The following is a 23516-nucleotide window of genomic DNA, read 5'->3' as shown; positions in this document are numbered from 1 at the left end:
AAAATTTTTGGCATTACTTTCACTTTTACCATATCACAATATTTCTTAACATTTAAAATAACAGTTCACATTGTATATAAGAACATATTAACATGCCGTTAATTTTACGCAATTTAAAACATACATTAGTAGTACATTGTTAACTTCTATTCTTTTCCAAGCAAGTGCCAATTCTTCTACATTGAAATACTACATTTCAAAAGTCTTTCAGACTAAAACTTCTTTCTTGCCAGAATGTTTTAAATAAAATTTATACAATAACTTTTACAATATTCAAGTATTTACACATTCCTATTATACATCAACTTTAGTTTTACTCGCGAGTAATTGAAAAACATAATACCAAAATAGGTAACAACTCATTTCTCGCCTTTTTGGCGATAAAGGTAGACCTCACATGAGGTAAAACGTCTTGAAATCTGCCACTTGCAGTAAGAATGAAAGATTAACTTAAGTTTGCAAAGTAACATAAAATTTTACTTATCTTTGTGATATTCGGACATTCTTTTCTCTGCCCAGTCCTGGAAGGTAGCTAAGATTCGTGTTTGATTTATCCTCCTTCTTGTGCGGGCTCGGCCTTCAGTGCCTTCCTCTAGGAGCTTTCTTTTCCCTCCAGTTCGATCACCCTTGAATACCTTCTTTTTCGCCTCTGCCTGTGGTCTTGGCCGTTTGATGGCCGCTGGTCTTTTGACCGCTGGCCGCTGGTCAACGACGTGATATTTTTGACTCGTAATGGCTTTTCTGTTAAAAGATTCTTCAGAATGCGCAAATTCCGAATTGGATTTATTTTCGTTACCTCCCACTCAAACAGTGATAGAAAAAGGTCAGTGGGTTGAATTTCATCCATTAGCCAATGTGTCAGAAGGAAGTCCTGTTGAATTCAATGTTTCTGGAAGCGGAGACGAATACTTTGACTTATCACAGACACAACTCTATGTGAAGGTGAAAATTTTAAAAAATGATGGCAAGCCAATCACGGCTGAAAGTAAAGTGGGACCTGTCAATCTCTTTTTACATTCTATGTTTTCTCAAGGGGATATTAGCTTAAATGAAAGACTCGTTTCCACCAGTAATAACACTTATCCCTACAGAGCCATGATAGAAAAATTACTGAATCATGGATTTGATACGAAAACTTCGCAACTTTCATCAGAATTGTTTTTTAAAGATACAGCAGGACGTATGAATGTTTTTGATATTCAAGATACTCAGCCGAATGAAGGATTCAACCAACGAGTAGAATTGTTTAAACTGAGTGCCTCAGTCGATATGATTGGCCGGTTGCATTTGGATATGTTTCATCAAGAAAGACTTTTGCTGAATATGGTGGATATGAAGATTAAACTCATACGCAGCAAACCCGAATTTTGTTTCCTGGGAGATGGTGAATTTAAAGTCGTACTCGAACATGCTTCTTTGTTTGTAAGAAAAGTGAGAGTTAGCCCTGGTGTTGTGCTAGGACATGCAAAAAGCCTAGAAAAATCAACAGCCAACTATCCCATTCAAAGAGTACTATGCAAAGCCTATTCCATTCCCACTGGAAATATGACTTTTATTCAAGATAACATTTTCATAGGCCAAATGCCTAATCGTATTGTTGTGACTTGCGTCGATAATTATGCCTTCAATGGAAACTATAAAAAGTCTCCTTTTGAATTCAAGCATTATAATATGAACTTTATCGGCGTTTATGTAGATGGTCAACCGGTACCTCATAATCCCCTTCAGCCTAATTTTGAGAAAAACCATTTTATACGAGCTTATCAGAATTTATTTACAAATGCAGACGACCGAGGACTTTACCTTTCAAGATCAGAATTTTCAAAGGGATATTCCTTATTTCGCTTCGACCTGTCACCTGATCTTTGTGATGGCTCTCATTTAAATCTAATTCGACACAGCAACTTAAGATTAGAAATAAAATTTGACAGTCCTTTAGAACAAACTGTTACCTTATTAGTGTATGCTGAATTTGAAAATTTGATAGAAATCAATAAAGCTCGAAATATTCTGTATGATTTTGGAAACTGATGAATTCATCACAGATTCATCAAATCTTATCTCGAGATCCTATTTCTTCGAGATATTATGCGGGTATTTTCCCATCTGACAAAATACCTGTGATTCAAAATTTTCCCTGTGCACTGGTGCTGAATACGGACAAACATGATGAAAGAGGAACTCATTGGCTAGCTGTCTACCTTGCAGATCAACAGGCTCTTGAATTTTTCGACTCTTATGGACTCCCTCCTGAAGTATATGGAGAAGATATCGCATCCTTTGTCATGAAATATCGTCATGTTCGCTGGAACAAGATTTCGCTTCAAAGTTTAACTTCTAATGTCTGTGGACAATATTGTATTTATTTTATTATTAAACGATGTCAAGGACTTTGTATGGAACTCATTGTATCACTGTTAACCGGAAAGAATTCTGATTTCCGAATATTTCAATTTGTCAAGAAAAGATATGGTGTAAACATGATTTTTAAAAAATAAATTTGTTTTAATTTGAAAAATTGTGTCTTGTATTTCTTTTGTGTTGTTTCTACATATATTTAAACAAAACTCGTGTAACAACAATTTAGATAACACATTTTGGGGTATAAAAGGGCTCTCCATACACAGTGTGAGCACAGTCTGTTAAACATCACGAACATGGAAAGACAAAAAATTGTTGTTGTTATTTTAGTTTTGTGGATTTTTTCAAGTATGGCCCTCCTAATTTGGACTCATCTCCAATGGACATCTAAACAAGATTTCAACTGTTTTCAAAATAAAACAACACTTGACATTTATAAAATTTATCAAAAGATTGATTCAATAGGTTTTATCAAGTGCCACGAGTTTTCCAATTTTTATTTAAATCACACACATTGCTGAGAAACAATTTGTGAATGCGTTCAAAGCTCTTTAAATGTTTTCAAAAATCACTGTTTGGAATTTACGAAAAATATTGTGGATTCAAGGAGCGAATGTCTTCTGATATCCAATATACTTAAAGGCTGTTTAGAGATTTTCTGTAAAGTTTAAAAGTCAATATTTTCTTGTTCCTGTCATTTACAAAAATGGAACTGCCCAAGTTCGTACATCCTTCTACTTGTCTTCTGAGCGGACCTACCGGTTCGGGTAAAACGGTTTTTGTGAAGAAATTGATAGATCATATAATGTTCCATCCCATGCCGACCAATATTATTTATTGCTACGGAAGTTATCAACCTCTTTTTAATTCCATGAAAAATGTAAATTTTGAAGAAGGATTACCATTTAACCTGCAGACTCTCCAAAATGCTTTAATTATCATAGACGATTTAATGTCTGAATTAACAAGTGATACTCGCTTAAGGAAACTTTTTACAAAAGGAAGTCATCACCGAAACCTTTCAGTCATTTTTATAACGCAAAATTTTTTTCACCAAGGCAAGGAGATGAGAAATATTCATTTAAATTCCCATTACCTTGTCCTATACAAAAATCCTCGAGATAAAAGTCAAATTATGCATTTAGCTAGACAAATGTTCCCCGGAAAAGTAAAGGCCTTTCAAGAAATTTTTCAGGATGCTACTTCAACTCCATTTAGCTACTTGTTGATTGATTTACGACCTGAAACAAGTGAAACGTTTCGCCTTCGTACAGGTATCTTTCGTGGGGATAAATACTATGTTTATCAGCCTCGTTAATTCATTTCAGTTTGAGACGTCGAATGGCTTATCAGGTTCAGTGTTTCTCCTTGTTTGCTTTGGGAACATTCAAAAACCTGACTCGGAACAGGGAGCTTACTAAAGTTGTGTTCAATAAATGTGGGAAGTAGACAAGATACACAGGAAGGGTATACGAAACCCTTTATTTTCTCACTATTTACAATGATTTCCGGACTTCGGAATACAGAGACCAACCACTTGTGGTGTGAACGTAAGAATATAAAAATATTAACTAAACTCTAACTTAACTTTGGAATAACAAACAAGGGCCTACGTGGAAGATTGGCCGTATATTAACAGGAAGCCGTATGCAGTACAGAGAACTGTTAACACTACAATACGTTTAAAATTATTACGAGGATTAAACCTCTGGCCTGGAAGGCAACCAGCAACCGAGTAAAAACTGCTAAGGCAAGCGGCCTGCTTCTACTAACTCCTTCCTCTCTCTCGCTTGGCAAAAAGCCACAATTTAAGTACTTGGCGTTCACCAGACAAATTTGCATAAATAAGTTAAAGCTTTTAATTCTGACCGGAAGTGGAAAATAAGAAGTGATAGTAAAGATTTAAAATAAAATAAACGTTAGTAAAACTTAAGATCCTTACAAGCCAGAGTTAATTAGTTTGAAACTGAGGTCTAAAACGACCTTGTTGAAAACTTTTAGCTCTAGAATCTAACGCGAGGCCAATCTTTTACAAACATTTCTCACTAGAAACTAGAAATTTAAAAAAAAATTTGTTTTTACAATATCAGCTCCATGGACAATTACTTTTCATCTGTACTGCATCTAAACAGGAGCTTTTAGTTGAAATCTGGTTCCTTCCAGAGATCTGGAAGGAAAACTAGTTTAATGAAATGTTACACAATTAAATGGCAAGTCACATGGATATTTATATTTCTCCTAACATTCTTATTTCATTCATGACTTTTATTTAATTATCTCTCCCCGTGCTCTCTGACATGTGTTGTAAAAGAAAACACCAAACACGAATGTGTTTATGTATACGTGTTCAACACTGCCGCCTACAATCAAAACACTAACGTGTTAAAATTCAACATAACAAGACCTCGTAACACACCTTATCTTCGTCTCTAAACCCTGAGGTAGTATTCTGAAAGTGGCTAACTCTGAAGTGTAGCGTCAGAGAGCCTAACTACATTCATTCAACCTTTAACACATATTCGCAATAATTTTCTCTTTTTTTCAGTCACACGAATAAGTTTAAAAATTTTTGGCATTACTTTCACTTTTACCATATCACAATATTTCTTAACATTTAAAATAACAGTTCACATTGTATATAAGAACATATTAACATGCCGTTAATTTTACGCAATTTAAAACATACATGAGTAGTACATTGTTAACTTCTATTCTTTTCCAAGCAAGTGCCAATTCTTCTACATTGAAATACTACATTTCAAAAGTCTTTCAGACTAAAACTTCTTTCTTGCCAGAATGTTTTAAATAAAATTTATACAATAACTTTTACAATATTCAAGTATTTACACATTCCTATTATACATCAACTTTAGTTTTACTCGCGAGTAATTGAAAAACATAATACCAAAATAGGTAACAACTCATTTCTCGCCTTTTTGGCGATAAAGGTAGACCTCACATGAGGTAAAACGTCTTGAAATCTGCCACTTGCAGTAAGAATGAAAGATTAACTTAAGTTTGCAAAGTAACATAAAATTTTACTTATCTTTGTGATATTCGGACATTCTTTTCTCTGCCCAGTCCTGGAAGGTAGCTAAGATTCGTGTTTGATTTATCCTCCTTCTTGTGCGGGCTCGGCCTTCAGTGCCTTCCTCTAGGAGCTTTCTTTTCCCTCCAGTTCGATCACCCTTGAATACCTTCTTTTTCGCCTCTGCCTGTGGTCTTGGCCGTTTGATGGCCGCTGGTCTTTTGACCGCTGGCCGCTGGTCAACGACGTGATATTTTTGACTCGTAATGGCTTTTCTGTTAAAAGATTCTTCAGAATGCGCAAATTCCGAATTGGATTTATTTTCGTTACCTCCCACTCAAACAGTGATAGAAAAAGGTCAGTGGGTTGAATTTCATCCATTAGCCAATGTGTCAGAAGGAAGTCCTGTTGAATTCAATGTTTCTGGAAGCGGAGACGAATACTTTGACTTATCACAGACACAACTCTATGTGAAGGTGAAAATTTTAAAAAATGATGGCAAGCCAATCACGGCTGAAAGTAAAGTGGGACCTGTCAATCTCTTTTTACATTCTATGTTTTCTCAAGGGGATATTAGCTTAAATGAAAGACTCGTTTCCACCAGTAATAACACTTATCCCTACAGAGCCATGATAGAAAAATTACTGAATCATGGATTTGATACGAAAACTTCGCAACTTTCATCAGAATTGTTTTTTAAAGATACAGCAGGACGTATGAATGTTTTTGATATTCAAGATACTCAGCCGAATGAAGGATTCAACCAACGAGTAGAATTGTTTAAACTGAGTGCCTCAGTCGATATGATTGGCCGGTTGCATTTGGATATGTTTCATCAAGAAAGACTTTTGCTGAATATGGTGGATATGAAGATTAAACTCATACCCAGCAAACCCGAATTTTGTTTCCTGGGAGATGGTGAATTTAAAGTCGTACTCGAACATGCTTCTTTGTTTGTAAGAAAAGTGAGAGTTAGCCCTGGTGTTGTGCTTAGGACATGCAAAAAGCCTAGAAAAATCAACAGCCAAATATCCCATTCAAAGAGTACTATGCAAAGCCTATTCCATTCCCACTGGAAATATGACTTTTATTCAAGATAACATTTTCATAGGCCAAATGCCTAATCGTATTGTAGTGACTTGCGTCGATAATTATGCCTTCAATGGAAACTATAAAAAGTCTCATTTGAATTCAAGCATTATAATATGAACTTTATCAGCGTTTATGTAGATGGTCAACCGGTACCTCATAATCCCCTTCAGTCTAATTTTGAGAAAAACCATTTTATACGAGCTTATCAGAATTTATTTACAAATGCAGACGACCGAGGACTTTACCTTTCAAGATCAGAATTTTCAAAGGGATATTCCTTATTTCGCTTCGACCTGTCACCTGATCTTTGTGATGGCTCTCATTTAAATCTAATTCGACACAGCAACTTAAGATTAGAAATAAAATTTGACAGTCCTCTAGAACAAACTGTTACCTTATTAGTGTATGCTGAATTTGAAAATTTGATAGAAATCAATAAAGCTCGAAATATTCTGTATGATTTTGGAAAATGATGAATTCATCACAGATTCATCAAATCTTATCTCGAGATCCTATTTCTTCGAGATATTATGCGGGTATTTTCCCATCTGACAAAATACCTGTGATTCAAAATTTTCCCTGTGCACTGGTGCTGAATACGGACAAACATGATGAAAGAGGAACTCATTGGCTAGCTGTCTACCTTGCAGATCAACAGGCTCTTGAATTTTTCGACTCTTATGGACTCCCTCCTGAAGTATATGGAGAAGATATCGCATCCTTTGTCATGAAATATCGTCATGTTCGCTGGAACAAGATTTCGCTTCAAAGTTTAACTTCTAATGTCTGTGGACAATATTGTATTTATTTTATTATTAAACGATGTCAAGGACTTTGTATGGAACTCATTGTATCACTGTTAACCGGAAAGAATTATGATTTCCGAATATTTCAATTTGTCAAGAAAAGATATGGTGTAAACATGATTTTTAAAAAATAAATTTGTTTTAATTTGAAAAATTGTGTCTTGTATTTCTTTTGTGTTGTTTCTACATATATTTAAACAAAACTCGTGTAACAACAATTTAGATAACACATTTTGGGGTATAAAAGGGCTCTCCATACACAGTGTGAGCACAGTCTGTTAAACATCACGAACATGGAAAGACAAAAAATTGTTGTTGTTATTTTAGTTTTGTGGATTTTTTCAAGTATGGCCCTCCTAATTTGGACTCATCTCCAATGGACATCTAAACAAGATTTCAACTGTTTTCAAAATAAAACAACACTTGACATTTATAAAATTTATCAAAAGATTGATTCAATAGGTTTTATCAAGTGCCACGAGTTTTCCAATTTTTATTTAAATCACACACATTGCTGAGAAACAATTTGTGAATGCGTTCAAAGCTCTTTAAATGTTTTCAAAAATCACTGTTTGGAATTTACGAAAAATATTGTGGATTCAAGGAGCGAATGTCTTCTGATATCCAATATACTTAAAGGCTGTTTAGAGATTTTCTGTAAAGTTTAAAAGTCAATATTTTCTTGTTCCTGTCATTTACAAAAATGGAACTGCCCAAGTTCGTACATCCTTCTACTTGTCTTCTGAGCGGACCTACCGGTTCGGGTAAAACGGTTTTTGTGAAGAAATTGATAGATCATATAATGTTCCATCCCATGCCGACCAATATTATTTATTGCTACGGAAGTTATCAACCTCTTTTTAATTCCATGAAAAATGTAAATTTTGAAGAAGGATTACCATTTAACCTGCAGACTCTCCAAAATGCTTTAATTATCATAGACGATTTAATGTCTGAATTAGCAAGTGATACTCGCTTAAGGAAACTTTTTACAAAAGGAAGTCATCACCGAAACCTTTCAGTCATTTTTATAACGCAAAATTTTTTTCACCAAGGCAAGGAGATGAGAAATATTCATTTAAATTCCCATTACCTTGTCCTATACAAAAATCCTCGAGATAAAAGTCAAATTATGCATTTAGCTAGACAAATGTTCCCCGGAAAAGTAAAGGCCTTTCAAGAAATTTTTCAGGATGCTACTTCAACTCCATTTAGCTACTTGTTGATTGATTTACGACCTGAAACAAGTGAAACGTTTCGCCTTCGTACAGGTATCTTTCCTGGGGATAAATACTATGTTTATCAGCCTCGTTAATTCATTTCAGTTTGAGACGTCGAATGGCTTATCAGGTTCAGTGTTTCTCCTTGTTTGCTTTGGGAACATTCAAAAACCTGACTCGGAACAGGGAGCTTACTAAAGTTGTGTTCAATAAATGTGGGAAGTAGACAAGATACACAGGAAGGGTATACGAAACCCTTTATTTTCTCACTCTTTACAATGATTTCCGGACTTCGGAATACAGAGACCAACCACTTGTGGTGTGAACGTAAGAATATAAAAATATTAACTAAACTCTAACTTAACTTTGGAATAACAAACAAGGGCCTACGTGGAAGATTGGCCGTATATTAACAGGAAGCCGTATGTAGTACAGAGAACTGTTAACACTACAATACGTTTAAAATTATTACGAGGATTAAACCTCTGGCCTGGAAGGCAACCAGCAACCGAGTAAAAACTGCTAAGGCAAGCGGCCTGCTTCTACTAACTCCTTCCTCTCTCTCGCTTGGCAAAAAGCCACAATTTAAGTACTTGGCGTTCACCAGACAAATTTGCATAAATAAGTTAAAGCTTTTAATTCTGACCGGAAGTGGAAAATAAGAAGTGATAGTAAAGATTTAAAATAAAATAAACGTTAGTAAAACTTAAGATCCTTACAAGCCAGAGTTAATTAGTTTGAAACTGAGGTCTAAAACGACCTTGTTGAAAACTTTTAGCTCTAGAATCTAACGCGAGGCCAATCTTTTACAAACATTTCTCACTAGAAACTAGAAATTTAAAAAAAAATTTGTTTTTACAATATCAGCTCCATGGACAATTACTTTTCATCTGTACTGCATCTAAACAGGAGCTTTTAGTTGAAATCTGGTTCCTTCCAGAGATCTGGAAGGAAAACTAGTTTAATGAAATGTTACACAATTAAATGGCAAGTCACATGGATATTTATATTTCTCCTAACATTCTTATTTCATTCATGACTTTTATTTAATTATCTCTCCCCGTGCTCTCTGACATGTGTTGTAAAAGAAAACACCAAACACGAATGTGTTTATGTATACGTGTTCAACACTGCCGCCTACAATCAAAACACTAACGTGTTAAAATTCAACATAACAAGACCTCGTAACACACCTTATCTTCGTCTCTAAACCCTGAGGTAGTATTCTGAAAGTGGCTAACTCTGAAGTGTAGCGTCAGAGAGCCTAACTACATTCATTCAACCTTTAACACATATTCGCAATAATTTTCTCTTTTTTTCAGTCACACGAATAAGTTTAAAAATTTTTGGCATTACTTTCACTTTTACCATATCACAATATTTCTTAACATTTAAAATAACAGTTCACATTGTATATAAGAACATATTAACATGCCGTTAATTTTACGCAATTTAAAACATACATTAGTAGTACATTGTTAACTTCTATTCTTTTCCAAGCAAGTGCCAATTCTTCTACATTGAAATACTACATTTCAAAAGTCTTTCAGACTAAAACTTCTTTCTTGCCAGAATGTTTTAAATAAAATTTATACAATAACTTTTACAATATTCAAGTATTTACACATTCCTATTATACATCAACTTTAGTTTTACTCGCGAGTAATTGAAAAACATAATACCAAAATAGGTAACAACTCATTTCTCGCCTTTTTGGCGATAAAGGTAGACCTCACATGAGGTAAAACGTCTTGAAATCTGCCACTTGCAGTAAGAATGAAAGATTAACTTAAGTTTGCAAAGTAACATAAAATTTTACTTATCTTTGTGATATTCGGACATTCTTTTCTCTGCCCAGTCCTGGAAGGTAGCTAAGATTCGTGTTTGATTTATCCTCCTTCTTGTGCGGGCTCGGCCTTCAGTGCCTTCCTCTAGGAGCTTTCTTTTCCCTCCAGTTCGATCACCCTTGAATACCTTCTTTTTCGCCTCTGCCTGTGGTCTTGGCCGTTTGATGGCCGCTGGTCTTTTGACCGCTGGCCGCTGGTCAACGACGTGATATTTTTGACTCGTAATGGCTTTTCTGTTAAAAGATTCTTCAGAATGCGCAAATTCCGAATTGGATTTATTTTCGTTACCTCCCACTCAAACAGTGATAGAAAAAGGTCAGTGGGTTGAATTTCATCCATTAGCCAATGTGTCAGAAGGAAGTCCTGTTGAATTCAATGTTTCTGGAAGCGGAGACGAATACTTTGACTTATCACAGACACAACTCTATGTGAAGGTGAAAATTTTAAAAAATGATGGCAAGCCAATCACGGCTGAAAGTAAAGTGGGACCTGTCAATCTCTTTTTACATTCTATGTTTTCTCAAGGGGATATTAGCTTAAATGAAAGACTCGTTTCCACCAGTAATAACACTTATCCCTACAGAGCCATGATAGAAAAATTACTGAATCATGGATTTGATACGAAAACTTCGCAACTTTCATCAGAATTGTTTTTTAAAGATACAGCAGGACGTATGAATGTTTTTGATATTCAAGATACTCAGCCGAATGAAGGATTCAACCAACGAGTAGAATTGTTTAAACTGAGTGCCTCAGTCGATATGATTGGCCGGTTGCATATGGATATGTTTCATCAAGAAAGACTTTTGCTGAATATGGTGGATATGAAGATTAAACTCATACCCAGCAAACCCGAATTTTGTTTCCTGGGAGATGGTGAATTTAAAGTCGTACTCGAACATGCTTCTTTGTTTGTAAGAAAAGTGAGAGTTAGCCCTGGTGTTGTGCTTAGGACATGCAAAAAGCCTAGAAAAATCAACAGCCAAATATCCCATTCAAAGAGTACTATGCAAAGCCTATTCCATTCCCACTGGAAATATGACTTTTATTCAAGATAACATTTTCATAGGCCAAATGCCTAATCGTATTGTAGTGACTTGCGTCGATAATTATGCCTTCAATGGAAACTATAAAAAGTCTCATTTGAATTCAAGCATTATAATATGAACTTTATCAGCGTTTATGTAGATGGTCAACCGGTACCTCATAATCCCCTTCAGTCTAATTTTGAGAAAAACCATTTTATACGAGCTTATCAGAATTTATTTACAAATGCAGACGACCGAGGACTTTACCTTTCAAGATCAGAATTTTCAAAGGGATATTCCTTATTTCGCTTCGACCTGTCACCTGATCTTTGTGATGGCTCTCATTTAAATCTAATTCGACACAGCAACTTAAGATTAGAAATAAAATTTGACAGTCCTCTAGAACAAACTGTTACCTTATTAGTGTATGCTGAATTTGAAAATTTGATAGAAATCAATAAAGCTCGAAATATTCTGTATGATTTTGGAAAATGATGAATTCATCACAGATTCATCAAATCTTATCTCGAGATCCTATTTCTTCGAGATATTATGCGGGTATTTTCCCATCTGACAAAATACCTGTGCTTCAAAATTTTCCTTGTGCACTGGTGCTGAATACGGACAAACATGATGAAAAAGGAACTCATTGGCTAGCTGTCTACCTTGCAGATCAACAGGCTCTTGAATTTTTCGACTCTTATGGACTCCCTCCTGAAGTATATGGAGAAGATATCGCATCCTTTGTCATGAAATATCGTCATGTTCGCTGGAACAAGATTTCGCTTCAAAGTTTAACTTCTAATGTCTGTGGACAATATTGTATTTATTTTATTATTAAACGATGTCAAGGACTTTGTATGGAACTCATTGTATCACTGTTAACCGGAAAGAATTATGATTTCCGAATATTTCAATTTGTCAAGAAAAGATATGGTGTAAACATGATTTTTAAGAAATAAAGTTGTTTTAATTTGAAAAATTGTGTCTTGCATTTCTTTTGTGTTGTTTCTACATATATTTAAACAAAACTCGTGTAACAACAATTTAGATAACACATTTTGGGGTATAAAAGGGCTCTCCATACACAGTGTGAGCACAGTCTGTTAAACATCACGAACATGGAAAGACAAAAAATTGTTGTTGTTATTTTAGTTTTGTGGATTTTTTCAAGTATGGCCCTCCTAATTTGGACTCATCTCCAATGGACATCTAAACAAGATTTCAACTGTTTTCAAAATAAAACAACACTTGACATTTATAAAATTTATCAAAAGATTGATTCAATAGGTTTTATCAAGTGCCACGAGTTTTCCAATTTTTATTTAAATCACACACATTGCTGAGAAACAATTTGTGAATGCGTTCAAAGCTCTTTAAATGTTTTCAAAAATCACTGTTTGGAATTTACGAAAAATATTGTGGATTCAAGGAGCGAATGTCTTCTGATATCCAATATACTTAAAGGCTGTTTAGAGATTTTCTGTAAAGTTTAAAAGTCAATATTTTCTTGTTCCTGTCATTTACAAAAATGGAACTGCCCAAGTTCGTACATCCTTCTACTTGTCTTCTGAGCGGACCTACCGGTTCGGGTAAAACGGTTTTTGTGAAGAAATTGATAGATCATATAATGTTCCATCCCATGCCGACCAATATTATTTATTGCTACGGAAGTTATCAACCTCTTTTTAATTCCATGAAAAATGTAAATTTTGAAGAAGGATTACCATTTAACATGCAGACTCTCCAAAATGCTTTAATTATCATAGACGATTTAATGTCTGAATTAGCAAGTGATACTCGCTTAAGGAAACTTTTTACAAAAGGAAGTCATCACCGAAACCTTTCAGTCATTTTTATAACGCAAAATGTTTTTCGCCAAGGCAAGGAGATGAGAAATATTCATTTAAATTCCCATTACCTTGTCCTATACAAAAATCCTCGAGATAAAAGTCAAATTATGCATTTAGCTAGACAAATGTTCCCCGGAAAAGTAAAGGCCTTTCAAGAAATTTTTCAGGATGCTACTTCAACTCCATTTAGCTACTTGTTGATTGATTTACGACCTGAAACAAGTGAAACGTTTCGCCTTCGTACAGGTATCTTTCCTGGGGATAAATACTATGTTTATCAGCCTCGTTAATTCATTTCAGTTTGAGACGTCGAATGGCTTATCAGGTTCAGTGTTTATCCTTGTTTGCTTTGGGAACATTCAAAAACCTGACTCGGAACAGGGAGCTTACTAAAGTTGTGTTCAATAAATGTGGGAAGTAGACAAGATGCAGAGGAAGGGTATACGAAACCCTTTATTTTCTCACTATTTACAATGATTTCCGGACTTCGGAATACAGAGACCAACCACTTGTGGTGTGAACGTAAGAATATAAAAATATTAACTAAACTCTAACTTAACTTTGGAATAACAAACAAGGGCCTACGTGGAAGATTGGCCGTATATTAACAGGAAGCCGTATGTAGTACAGAGAACTGTTAACACTACAATATGTTTAAAATTATTACGAGGATTAAACCTCTGGCTTGGAAGGCAACCAGCAACCGAGGAAAAACTGCTAAGGCAAGCGGCCTGCTTCTACTAACTCCTTCCTCTCTCTCGCTTGGCAAAAAGCCACAATTTAAGTACTTGGCGTTCACCAGACAAATTTGCATAAATAAGTTAAAGCTTTTAATTCTGACCGGAAGTGGAAAATAAGAAGTGATAGTAAAGATTTAAAATAAAATAAACGTTAGTAAAACTTAAGATCCTTACAAGCCAGAGTTAATTAGTTTGAAACTGAGGTCTAAAACGACCTTGTTGAAAACTTTTAGCTCTAGAATCTAACGCGAGGCCAATCTTTTACAAACATTTCTCACTAGAAACTAGAAATTTAAAAAAAATTTGTTTTTACAATATCAGCTCCATGGACAATTACTTTTCATCTGTACTGCATCTAAACAGGAGCTTTTAGTTGAAATCTGGTTCCTTCCAGAGATCTGGAAGGAAAACTAGTTTAATGAAATGTTACACAATCAAATGGCAAGTCACATGAATATTTATATTTCTCCTAACATTCTTATTTCATTCATGACTTTCATTTAATTATCTCTCCCCGTGCTCTCTGACATGTGTTGTAAAAGAAAACACCAAAGACGAATGTGTTTATGTATACGTGTTCAACACTGCCGCCTACAATCAAAACACTAACGTGTTAAAATTCAACATAACAAGACCTCGTAACACACCTTATCTTCGTCTCTAAACCCTGAGGTAGTATTCTGAAAGTGGCTAACTCTGAAGTGTAGCGTCAGAGAGCCTAACTACATTCATTCAACCTTTAACACATATTCGCAATAATTTTCTCTTTTTTTCAGTCACACGAATAAGTTTAAAAATTTTTGGCATTACTTTCACTTTTACCATATCACAGTATTTCTTAACATTTAAAATAACAGTTCACATTGTATATAAGAACATATTAACATGCCGTTAATTTTACGCAATTTAAAACATACATTAGTAGTACATTGTTAACTTCTATTCTTTTCCAAGCAAGTGCCAATCCTTCTACATTGAAATACTACATTTCAAAAGTCTTTCAGACTAAAACTTCTTTCTTGCCAGAATGTTTTAAATAAAATTTATACAATAACTTTTACAATATTCAAGTATTTACACATTCCTATTATACATCAACTTTAGTTTTACTCGCGAGTAATTGAAAAACATAATACCAAAATAGGTAACAACTCATTTCTCGCCTTTTTGGCGATAAAGGTAGACCTCACATGAGGTAAAACGTCTTGAAATCTGCCACTTGCAGTAAGAATGAAAGATTAACTTATCTTCGTCTCTAAACCAAAAAGTTTGCAAAGTAACATAAAATTTTACTTATCTTTGTGATATTCGGACATTCTTTTCTCTGCCCAGTCCTGGAAGGTAGCTAAGATTCGTGTTTGATTTATCCTCCTTCTTGTGCGGGCTCGGCCTTCAGTGCCTTCCTCTAGGAGCTTTCTTTTCCCTCCAGTTCGATCACCCTTGAATACCTTCTTTTTCGCCTCTGCCTGTGGTCTTGGCCGTTTGATGGCCGCTGGTCTTTTGACCGCTGGCCGCTGGTCAACGACGTGATATTTTTGACTCGTAATGGCTTTTCTGTTAAAAGATTCTTCAGAATGCGCAAATTCCGAATTGGATTTATTTTCGTTACCTCCCACTCAAACAGTGATAGAAAAAGGTCAGTGGGTTGAATTTCATCCATTAGCCAATGTGTCAGAAGGAAGTCCTGTTGAATTCAATGTTTCTGGAAGCGGAGACGAATACTTTGACTTATCACAGACACAACTCTATGTGAAGGTGAAAATTTTAAAAAATGATGGCAAGCCAATCACGGCTGAAAGTAAAGTGGGACCTGTCAATCTCTTTTTACATTCTATGTTTTCTCAAGGGGATATTAGCTTAAATGAAAGACTCGTTTCCACCAGTAATAACACTTATCCCTACAGAGCCATGATAGAAAAATTACTGAATCATGGATTTGATACGAAAACTTCGCAACTTTCATCAGAATTGTTTTTTAAAGATACAGCAGGACGTATGAATGTTTTTGATATTCAAGATACTCAGCCGAATGAAGGATTCAACCAACGAGTAGAATTGTTTAAACTGAGTGCCTCAGTCGATATGATTGGCCGGTTGCATTTGGATATGTTTCATCAAGAAAGACTTTTGCTGAATATGGTGGATATGAAGATTAAACTCATACGCAGCAAACCCGAATTTTGTTTCCTGGGAGATGGTGAATTTAAAGTCGTACTCGAACATGCTTCTTTGTTTGTAAGAAAAGTGAGAGTTAGCCCTGGTGTTGTGCTAGGACATGCAAAAAGCCTAGAAAAATCAACAGCCAACTATCCCATTCAAAGAGTACTATGCAAAGCCTATTCCATTCCCACTGGAAATATGACTTTTATTCAAGATAACATTTTCATAGGCCAAATGCCTAATCGTATTGTTGTGACTTGCGTCGATAATTATGCCTTCAATGGAAACTATAAAAAGTCTCCTTTTGAATTCAAGCATTATAATATGAACTTTATCGGCGTTTATGTAGATGGTCAACCGGTACCTCATAATCCCCTTCAGCCTAATTTTGAGAAAAACCATTTTATACGAGCTTATCAGAATTTATTTACAAATGCAGACGACCGAGGACTTTACCTTTCAAGATCAGAATTTTCAAAGGGATATTCCTTATTTCGCTTCGACCTGTCACCTGATCTTTGTGATGGCTCTCATTTAAATCTAATTCGACACAGCAACTTAAGATTAGAAATAAAATTTGACAGTCCTTTAGAACAAACTGTTACCTTATTAGTGTATGCTGAATTTGAAAATTTGATAGAAATCAATAAAGCTCGAAATATTCTGTATGATTTTGGAAACTGATGAATTCATCACAGATTCATCAAATCTTATCTCGAGATCCTATTTCTTCGAGATATTATGCGGGTATTTTCCCATCTGACAAAATACCTGTGATTCAAAATTTTCCCTGTGCACTGGTGCTGAATACGGACAAACATGATGAAAGAGGAACTCATTGGCTAGCTGTCTACCTTGCAGATCAACAGGCTCTTGAATTTTTCGACTCTTATGGACTCCCTCCTGAAGTATATGGAGAAGATATCGCATCCTTTGTCATGAAATATCGTCATGTTCGCTGGAACAAGATTTCGCTTCAAAGTTTAACTTCTAATGTCTGTGGACAATATTGTATTTATTTTATTATTAAACGATGTCAAGGACTTTGTATGGAACTCATTGTATCACTGTTAACCGGAAAGAATTATGATTTCCGAATATTTCAATTTGTCAAGAAAAGATATGGTGTAAACATGATTTTTAAAAAATAAATTTGTTTTAATTTGAAAAATTGTGTCTTGTATTTCTTTTGTGTTGTTTCTACATATATTTAAACAAAACTCGTGTAACAACAATTTAGATAACACATTTTGGGGTATAAAAGGGCTCTCCATACACAGTGTGAGCACAGTCTGTTAAACATCACGAACATGGAAAGACAAAAAATTGTTGTTGTTATTTTAGTTTTGTGGATTTTTTCAAGTATGGCCCTCCTAATTTGGACTCATCTCCAATGGACATCTAAACAAGATTTCAACTGTTTTCAAAATAAAACAACACTTGACATTTATAAAATTTATCAAAAGATTGATTCAATAGGTTTTATCAAGTGCCACGAGTTTTCCAATTTTTATTTAAATCACACACATTGCTGAGAAACAATTTGTGAATGCGTTCAAAGCTCTTTAAATGTTTTCAAAAATCACTGTTTGGAATTTACGAAAAATATTGTGGATTCAAGGAGCGAATATCTCCTGATATCCAATATACTTAAAGGCTGTTTAGAGATTTTCTGTAAAGTTTAAAAGTCAATATTTTCTTGTTCCTGTCATTTACAAAAATGGAACTGCCCAAGTTCGTACATCCTTCTACTTGTCTTCTGAGCGGACCTACCGGTTCGGGTAAAACGGTTTTTGTGAAGAAATTGATAGATCATATAATGTTCCATCCCATGCCGACCAATATTATTTATTGCTACGGAAGTTATCAACCTCTTTTTAATTCCATGAAAAATGTAAATTTTGAAGAAGGATTACCATTTAACCTGCAGACTCTCCAAAATGCTTTAATTATCATAGACGATTTAATGTCTGAATTAGCAAGTGATACTCGCTTAAGGAAACTTTTTACAAAAGGAAGTCATCACCGAAACCTTTCAGTCATTTTTATAACGCAAAATTTTTTTCACCAAGGCAAGGAGATGAGAAATATTCATTTAAATTCCCATTACCTTGTCCTATACAAAAATCCTCGAGATAAAAGTCAAATTATGCATTTAGCTAGACAAATGTTCCCCGGAAAAGTAAAGGCCTTTCAAGAAATTTTTCAGGATGCTACTTCAACTCCATTTAGCTACTTGTTGATTGATTTACGACCTGAAACAAGTGAAACGTTTCGCCTTCGTACAGGTATCTTTCGTGGGGATAAATACTATGTTTATCAGCCTCGTTAATTCATTTCAGTTTGAGACGTCGAATGGCTTATCAGGTTCAGTGTTTCTCCTTGTTTGCTTTGGGAACATTAAAAAACCTGACTCGGAACAGGGAGCTTACTAAAGTTGTGTTCAATAAATGTGGGAAGTAGACAAGATACAGAGGAAGGGTATACGAAACCCTTTATTTTCTCACTATTTACAATGATTTCCGGACTTCGGAATACAGAGACCAACCACTTGTGGTGTGAACGTAAGAATATAAAAATATTAACTAAACTCTAACTTAACTTTGGAATAACAAACAAGGGCCTACGTGGAAGATTGGCCGTATATTAACAGGAAGCCGTATGCAGTACAGAGAACTGTTAACACTACAATACGTTTAAAATTATTACGAGGATTAAACCTCTGGCCTGGAAGGCAACCAGCAACCGAGTAAAAACTGCTAAGGCAAGCGGCCTGCTTCTACTAACTCCTTCCTCTCTCTCGCTTGGCAAAAAGCCACAATTTAAGTACTTGGCGTTCACCAGACAAATTTGCATAAATAAGTTAAAGCTTTTAATTCTGACCGGAAGTGGAAAATAAGAAGTGATAGTAAAGATTTAAAATAAAATAAACGTTAGTAAAACTTAAGATCCTTACAAGCCAGAGTTAATTAGTTTGAAACTGAGGTCTAAAACGACCTTGTTGAAAACTTTTAGCTCTAGAATCTAACGCGAGGCCAATCTTTTACAAACATTTCTCACTAGAAACTAGAAATTTAAAAAAAAATTTGTTTTTACAATATCAGCTCCATGGACAATTACTTTTCATCTGTACTGCATCTAAACAGGAGCTTTTAGTTGAAATCTGGTTCCTTCCAGAGATCTGGAAGGAAAACTAGTTTAATGAAATGTTACACAATTAAATGGCAAGTCACATGGATATTTATATTTCTCCTAACATTCTTATTTCATTCATGACTTTTATTTAATTATCTCTCCCCGTGCTCTCTGACATGTGTTGTAAAAGAAAACACCAAACACGAATGTGTTTATGTATACGTGTTCAACACTGCCGCCTACAATCAAAACACTAACGTGTTAAAATTCAACATAACAAGACCTCGTAACACACCTTATCTTCGTCTCTAAACCCTGAGGTAGTATTCTGAAAGTGGCTAACTCTGAAGTGTAGCGTCAGAGAGCCTAACTACATTCATTCAACCTTTAACACATATTCGCAATAATTTTCTCTTTTTTTCAGTCACACGAATAAGTTTAAAAATTTTTGGCATTACTTTCACTTTTACCATATCACAATATTTCTTAACATTTAAAATAACAGTTCACATTGTATATAAGAACATATTAACATGCCGTTATTTTTCGCAATTTAAAACATACATTAGTAGTACATTGTTAACTTCTATTCTTTTCCAAGCAAGTGCCAATTCTTCTACATTGAAATACTACATTTCAAAAGTCTTTCAGACTAAAACTTCTTTCTTGCCAGAATGTTTTAAATAAAATTTATACAATAACTTTTACAATATTCAAGTATTTACACATTCCTATTATACATCAACTTTAGTTTTACTCGCGAGTAATTGAAAAACATAATACCAAAATAGGTAACAACTCATTTCTCGCCTTTTTGGCGATAAAGGTAGACCTCACATGAGGTAAAACGTCTTGAAATCTGCCACTTGCAGTAAGAATGAAAGATTAACTTAAGTTTGCAAAGTAACATAAAATTTTACTTATCTTTGTGATATTCGGACATTCTTTTCTCTGCCCAGTCCTGGAAGGTAGCTAAGATTCGTGTTTGATTTATCCTCCTTCTTGTGCGGGCTCGGCCTTCAGTGCCTTCCTCTAGGAGCTTTCTTTTCCCTCCAGTTCGATCACCCTTGAATACCTTCTTTTTCGCCTCTGCCTGTGGTCTTGGCCGTTTGATGGCCGCTGGTCTTTTGACCGCTGGCCGCTGGTCAACGACGTGATATTTTTGACTCGTAATGGCTTTTCTGTTAAAAGATTCTTCAGAATGCGCAAATTCCGAATTGGATTTATTTTCGTTACCTCCCACTCAAACAGTGATAGAAAAAGGTCAGTGGGTTGAATTTCATCCATTAGCCAATGTGTCAGAAGGAAGTCCTGTTGAATTCAATGTTTCTGGAAGCGGAGACGAATACTTTGACTTATCACAGACACAACTCTATGTGAAGGTGAAAATTTTAAAAAATGATGGCAAGCCAATCACGGCTGAAAGTAAAGTGGGACCTGTCAATCTCTTTTTACATTCTATGTTTTCTCAAGGGGATATTAGCTTAAATGAAAGACTCGTTTCCACCAGTAATAACACTTATCCCTACAGAGCCATGATAGAAAAATTACTGAATCATGGATTTGATACGAAAACTTCGCAACTTTCATCAGAATTGTTTTTTAAAGATACAGCAGGACGTATGAATGTTTTTGATATTCAAGATACTCAGCCGAATGAAGGATTCAACCAACGAGTAGAATTGTTTAAACTGAGTGCCTCAGTCGATATGATTGGCCGGTTGCATTTGGATATGTTTCATCAAGAAAGACTTTTGCTGAATATGGTGGATATGAAGATTAAACTCATACGCAGCAAACCCGAATTTTGTTTCCTGGGAGATGGTGAATTTAAAGTCGTACTCGAACATGCTTCTTTGTTTGTAAGAAAAGTGAGAGTTAGCCCTGGTGTTGTGCTAGGACATGCAAAAAGCCTAGAAAAATCAACAGCCAACTATCCCATTCAAAGAGTACTATGCAAAGCCTATTCCATTCCCACTGGAAATATGACTTTTATTCAAGATAACATTTTCATAGGCCAAATGCCTAATCGTATTGTTGTGACTTGCGTCGATAATTATGCCTTCAATGGAAACTATAAAAAGTCTCCTTTTGAATTCAAGCATTATAATATGAACTTTATCGGCGTTTATGTAGATGGTCAACCGGTACCTCATAATCCCCTTCAGCCTAATTTTGAGAAAAACCATTTTATACGAGCTTATCAGAATTTATTTACAAATGCAGACGACCGAGGACTTTACCTTTCAAGATCAGAATTTTCAAAGGGATATTCCTTATTTCGCTTCGACCTGTCACCTGATCTTTGTGATGGCTCTCATTTAAATCTAATTCGACACAGCAACTTAAGATTAGAAATAAAATTTGACAGTCCTTTAGAACAAACTGTTACCTTATTAGTGTATGCTGAATTTGAAAATTTGATAGAAATCAATAAAGCTCGAAATATTCTGTATGATTTTGGAAACTGATGAATTCATCACAGATTCATCAAATCTTATCTCGAGATCCTATTTCTTCGAGATATTATGCGGGTATTTTCCCATCTGACAAAATACCTGTGATTCAAAATTTTCCCTGTGCACTGGTGCTGAATACGGACAAACATGATGAAAGAGGAACTCATTGGCTAGCTGTCTACCTTGCAGATCAACAGGCTCTTGAATTTTTCGACTCTTATGGACTCCCTCCTGAAGTATATGGAGAAGATATCGCATCCTTTGTCATGAAATATCGTCATGTTCGCTGGAACAAGATTTCGCTTCAAAGTTTAACTTCTAATGTCTGTGGACAATATTGTATTTATTTTATTATTAAACGATGTCAAGGACTTTGTATGGAACTCATTGTATCACTGTTAACCGGAAAGAATTATGATTTCCGAATATTTCAATTTGTCAAGAAAAGATATGGTGTAAACATGATTTTTAAAAAATAAATTTGTTTTAATTTGAAAAATTGTGTCTTGTATTTCTTTTGTGTTGTTTCTACATATATTTAAACAAAACTCGTGTAACAACAATTTAGATAACACATTTTGGGGTATAAAAGGGCTCTCCATACACAGTGTGAGCACAGTCTGTTAAACATCACGAACATGGAAAGACAAAAAATTGTTGTTGTTATTTTAGTTTTGTGGATTTTTTCAAGTATGGCCCTCCTAATTTGGACTCATCTCCAATGGACATCTAAACAAGATTTCAACTGTTTTCAAAATAAAACAACACTTGACATTTATAAAATTTATCAAAAGATTGATTCAATAGGTTTTATCAAGTGCCACGAGTTTTCCAATTTTTATTTAAATCACACACATTGCTGAGAAACAATTTGTGAATGCGTTCAAAGCTCTTTAAATGTTTTCAAAAATCACTGTTTGGAATTTACGAAAAATATTGTGGATTCAAGGAGCGAATATCTTCTGATATCCAATATACTTAAAGGCTGTTTAGAGATTTTCTGTAAAGTTTAAAAGTCAATATTTTCTTGTTCCTGTCATTTACAAAAATGGAACTGCCCAAGTTCGTACATCCTTCTACTTGTCTTCTGAGCGGACCTACCGGTTCGGGTAAAACGGTTTTTGTGAAGAAATTGATAGATCATATAATGTTCCATCCCATGCCGACCAATATTATTTATTGCTACGGAAGTTATCAACCTCTTTTTAATTCCATGAAAAATGTAAATTTTGAAGAAGGATTACCATTTAACCTGCAGACTCTCCAAAATGCTTTAATTATCATAGACGATTTAATGTCTGAATTAGCAAGTGATACTCGCTTAAGGAAACTTTTTACAAAAGGAAGTCATCACCGAAACCTTTCAGTCATTTTTATAACGCAAAATTTTTTTCACCAAGGCAAGGAGATGAGAAATATTCATTTAAATTCCCATTACCTTGTCCTATACAAAAATCCTCGAGATAAAAGTCAAATTATGCATTTAGCTAGACAAATGTTCCCCGGAAAAGTAAAGGCCTTTCAAGAAATTTTTCAGGATGCTACTTCAACTCCATTTAGCTACTTGTTGATTGATTTACGACCTGAAACAAGTGAAACGTTTCGCCTTCGTACAGGTATCTTTCGTGGGGATAAATACTATGTTTATCAGCCTCGTTAATTCATTTCAGTTTGAGACGTCGAATGGCTTATCAGGTTCAGTGTTTCTCCTTGTTTGCTTTGGGAACATTAAAAAACCTGACTCGGAACAGGGAGCTTACTAAAGTTGTGTTCAATAAATGTGGGAA

The 23516-nt window shown here is 34.9% G+C and overlaps 5 protein-coding genes across 5 annotated transcripts; all 5 read left to right on the top strand.

The window, feature by feature from the left end:
- The first annotated feature begins 732 nt into the window (after positions 1-732).
- Positions 733-2031, top strand: LOC146993310 (uncharacterized protein F54H12.2-like). Its single transcript, XM_085808206.1, has one exon. It carries the CDS (start codon positions 733-735, stop codon positions 2029-2031), a length of 1299 nt encoding a protein of 432 aa, XP_085664332.1.
- Positions 2032-5655: 3624 nt separating this feature from the next.
- On the top strand, positions 5656-6489 carry LOC146993309 (uncharacterized protein F54H12.2-like). The gene has a single exon (XM_085808205.1). It carries the CDS (start codon positions 5656-5658, stop codon positions 6487-6489), a length of 834 nt encoding a protein of 277 aa, XP_085664331.1.
- A 4089-nt stretch (positions 6490-10578) lies between these two features.
- On the top strand, positions 10579-11412 carry LOC146993308 (uncharacterized protein F54H12.2-like). Its single transcript, XM_085808204.1, has one exon. It carries the CDS (start codon positions 10579-10581, stop codon positions 11410-11412), a length of 834 nt encoding a protein of 277 aa, XP_085664330.1.
- Positions 11413-15520: 4108 nt separating this feature from the next.
- On the top strand, positions 15521-16819 carry LOC146993307 (uncharacterized protein F54H12.2-like). The gene has a single exon (XM_085808203.1). It carries the CDS (start codon positions 15521-15523, stop codon positions 16817-16819), a length of 1299 nt encoding a protein of 432 aa, XP_085664329.1.
- Positions 16820-20442: 3623 nt separating this feature from the next.
- Positions 20443-21741, top strand: LOC146993306 (uncharacterized protein F54H12.2-like). The gene has a single exon (XM_085808201.1). It carries the CDS (start codon positions 20443-20445, stop codon positions 21739-21741), a length of 1299 nt encoding a protein of 432 aa, XP_085664327.1.
- The last annotated feature ends 1775 nt before the right edge of the window (positions 21742-23516 follow it).

Source organism: Stegodyphus dumicola, chromosome X1 (assembly GCF_044657685.1).
Source record: "Stegodyphus dumicola isolate Sdum_Otavi_A_Nest chromosome X1, ASM4465768v1".
NCBI lineage: Eukaryota > Metazoa > Arthropoda > Arachnida > Araneae > Eresidae > Stegodyphus > Stegodyphus dumicola.
The sequence above is the reverse complement of the archived record's forward strand: the minus strand, read 5'-3'. Positions and strand labels throughout refer to the sequence as shown.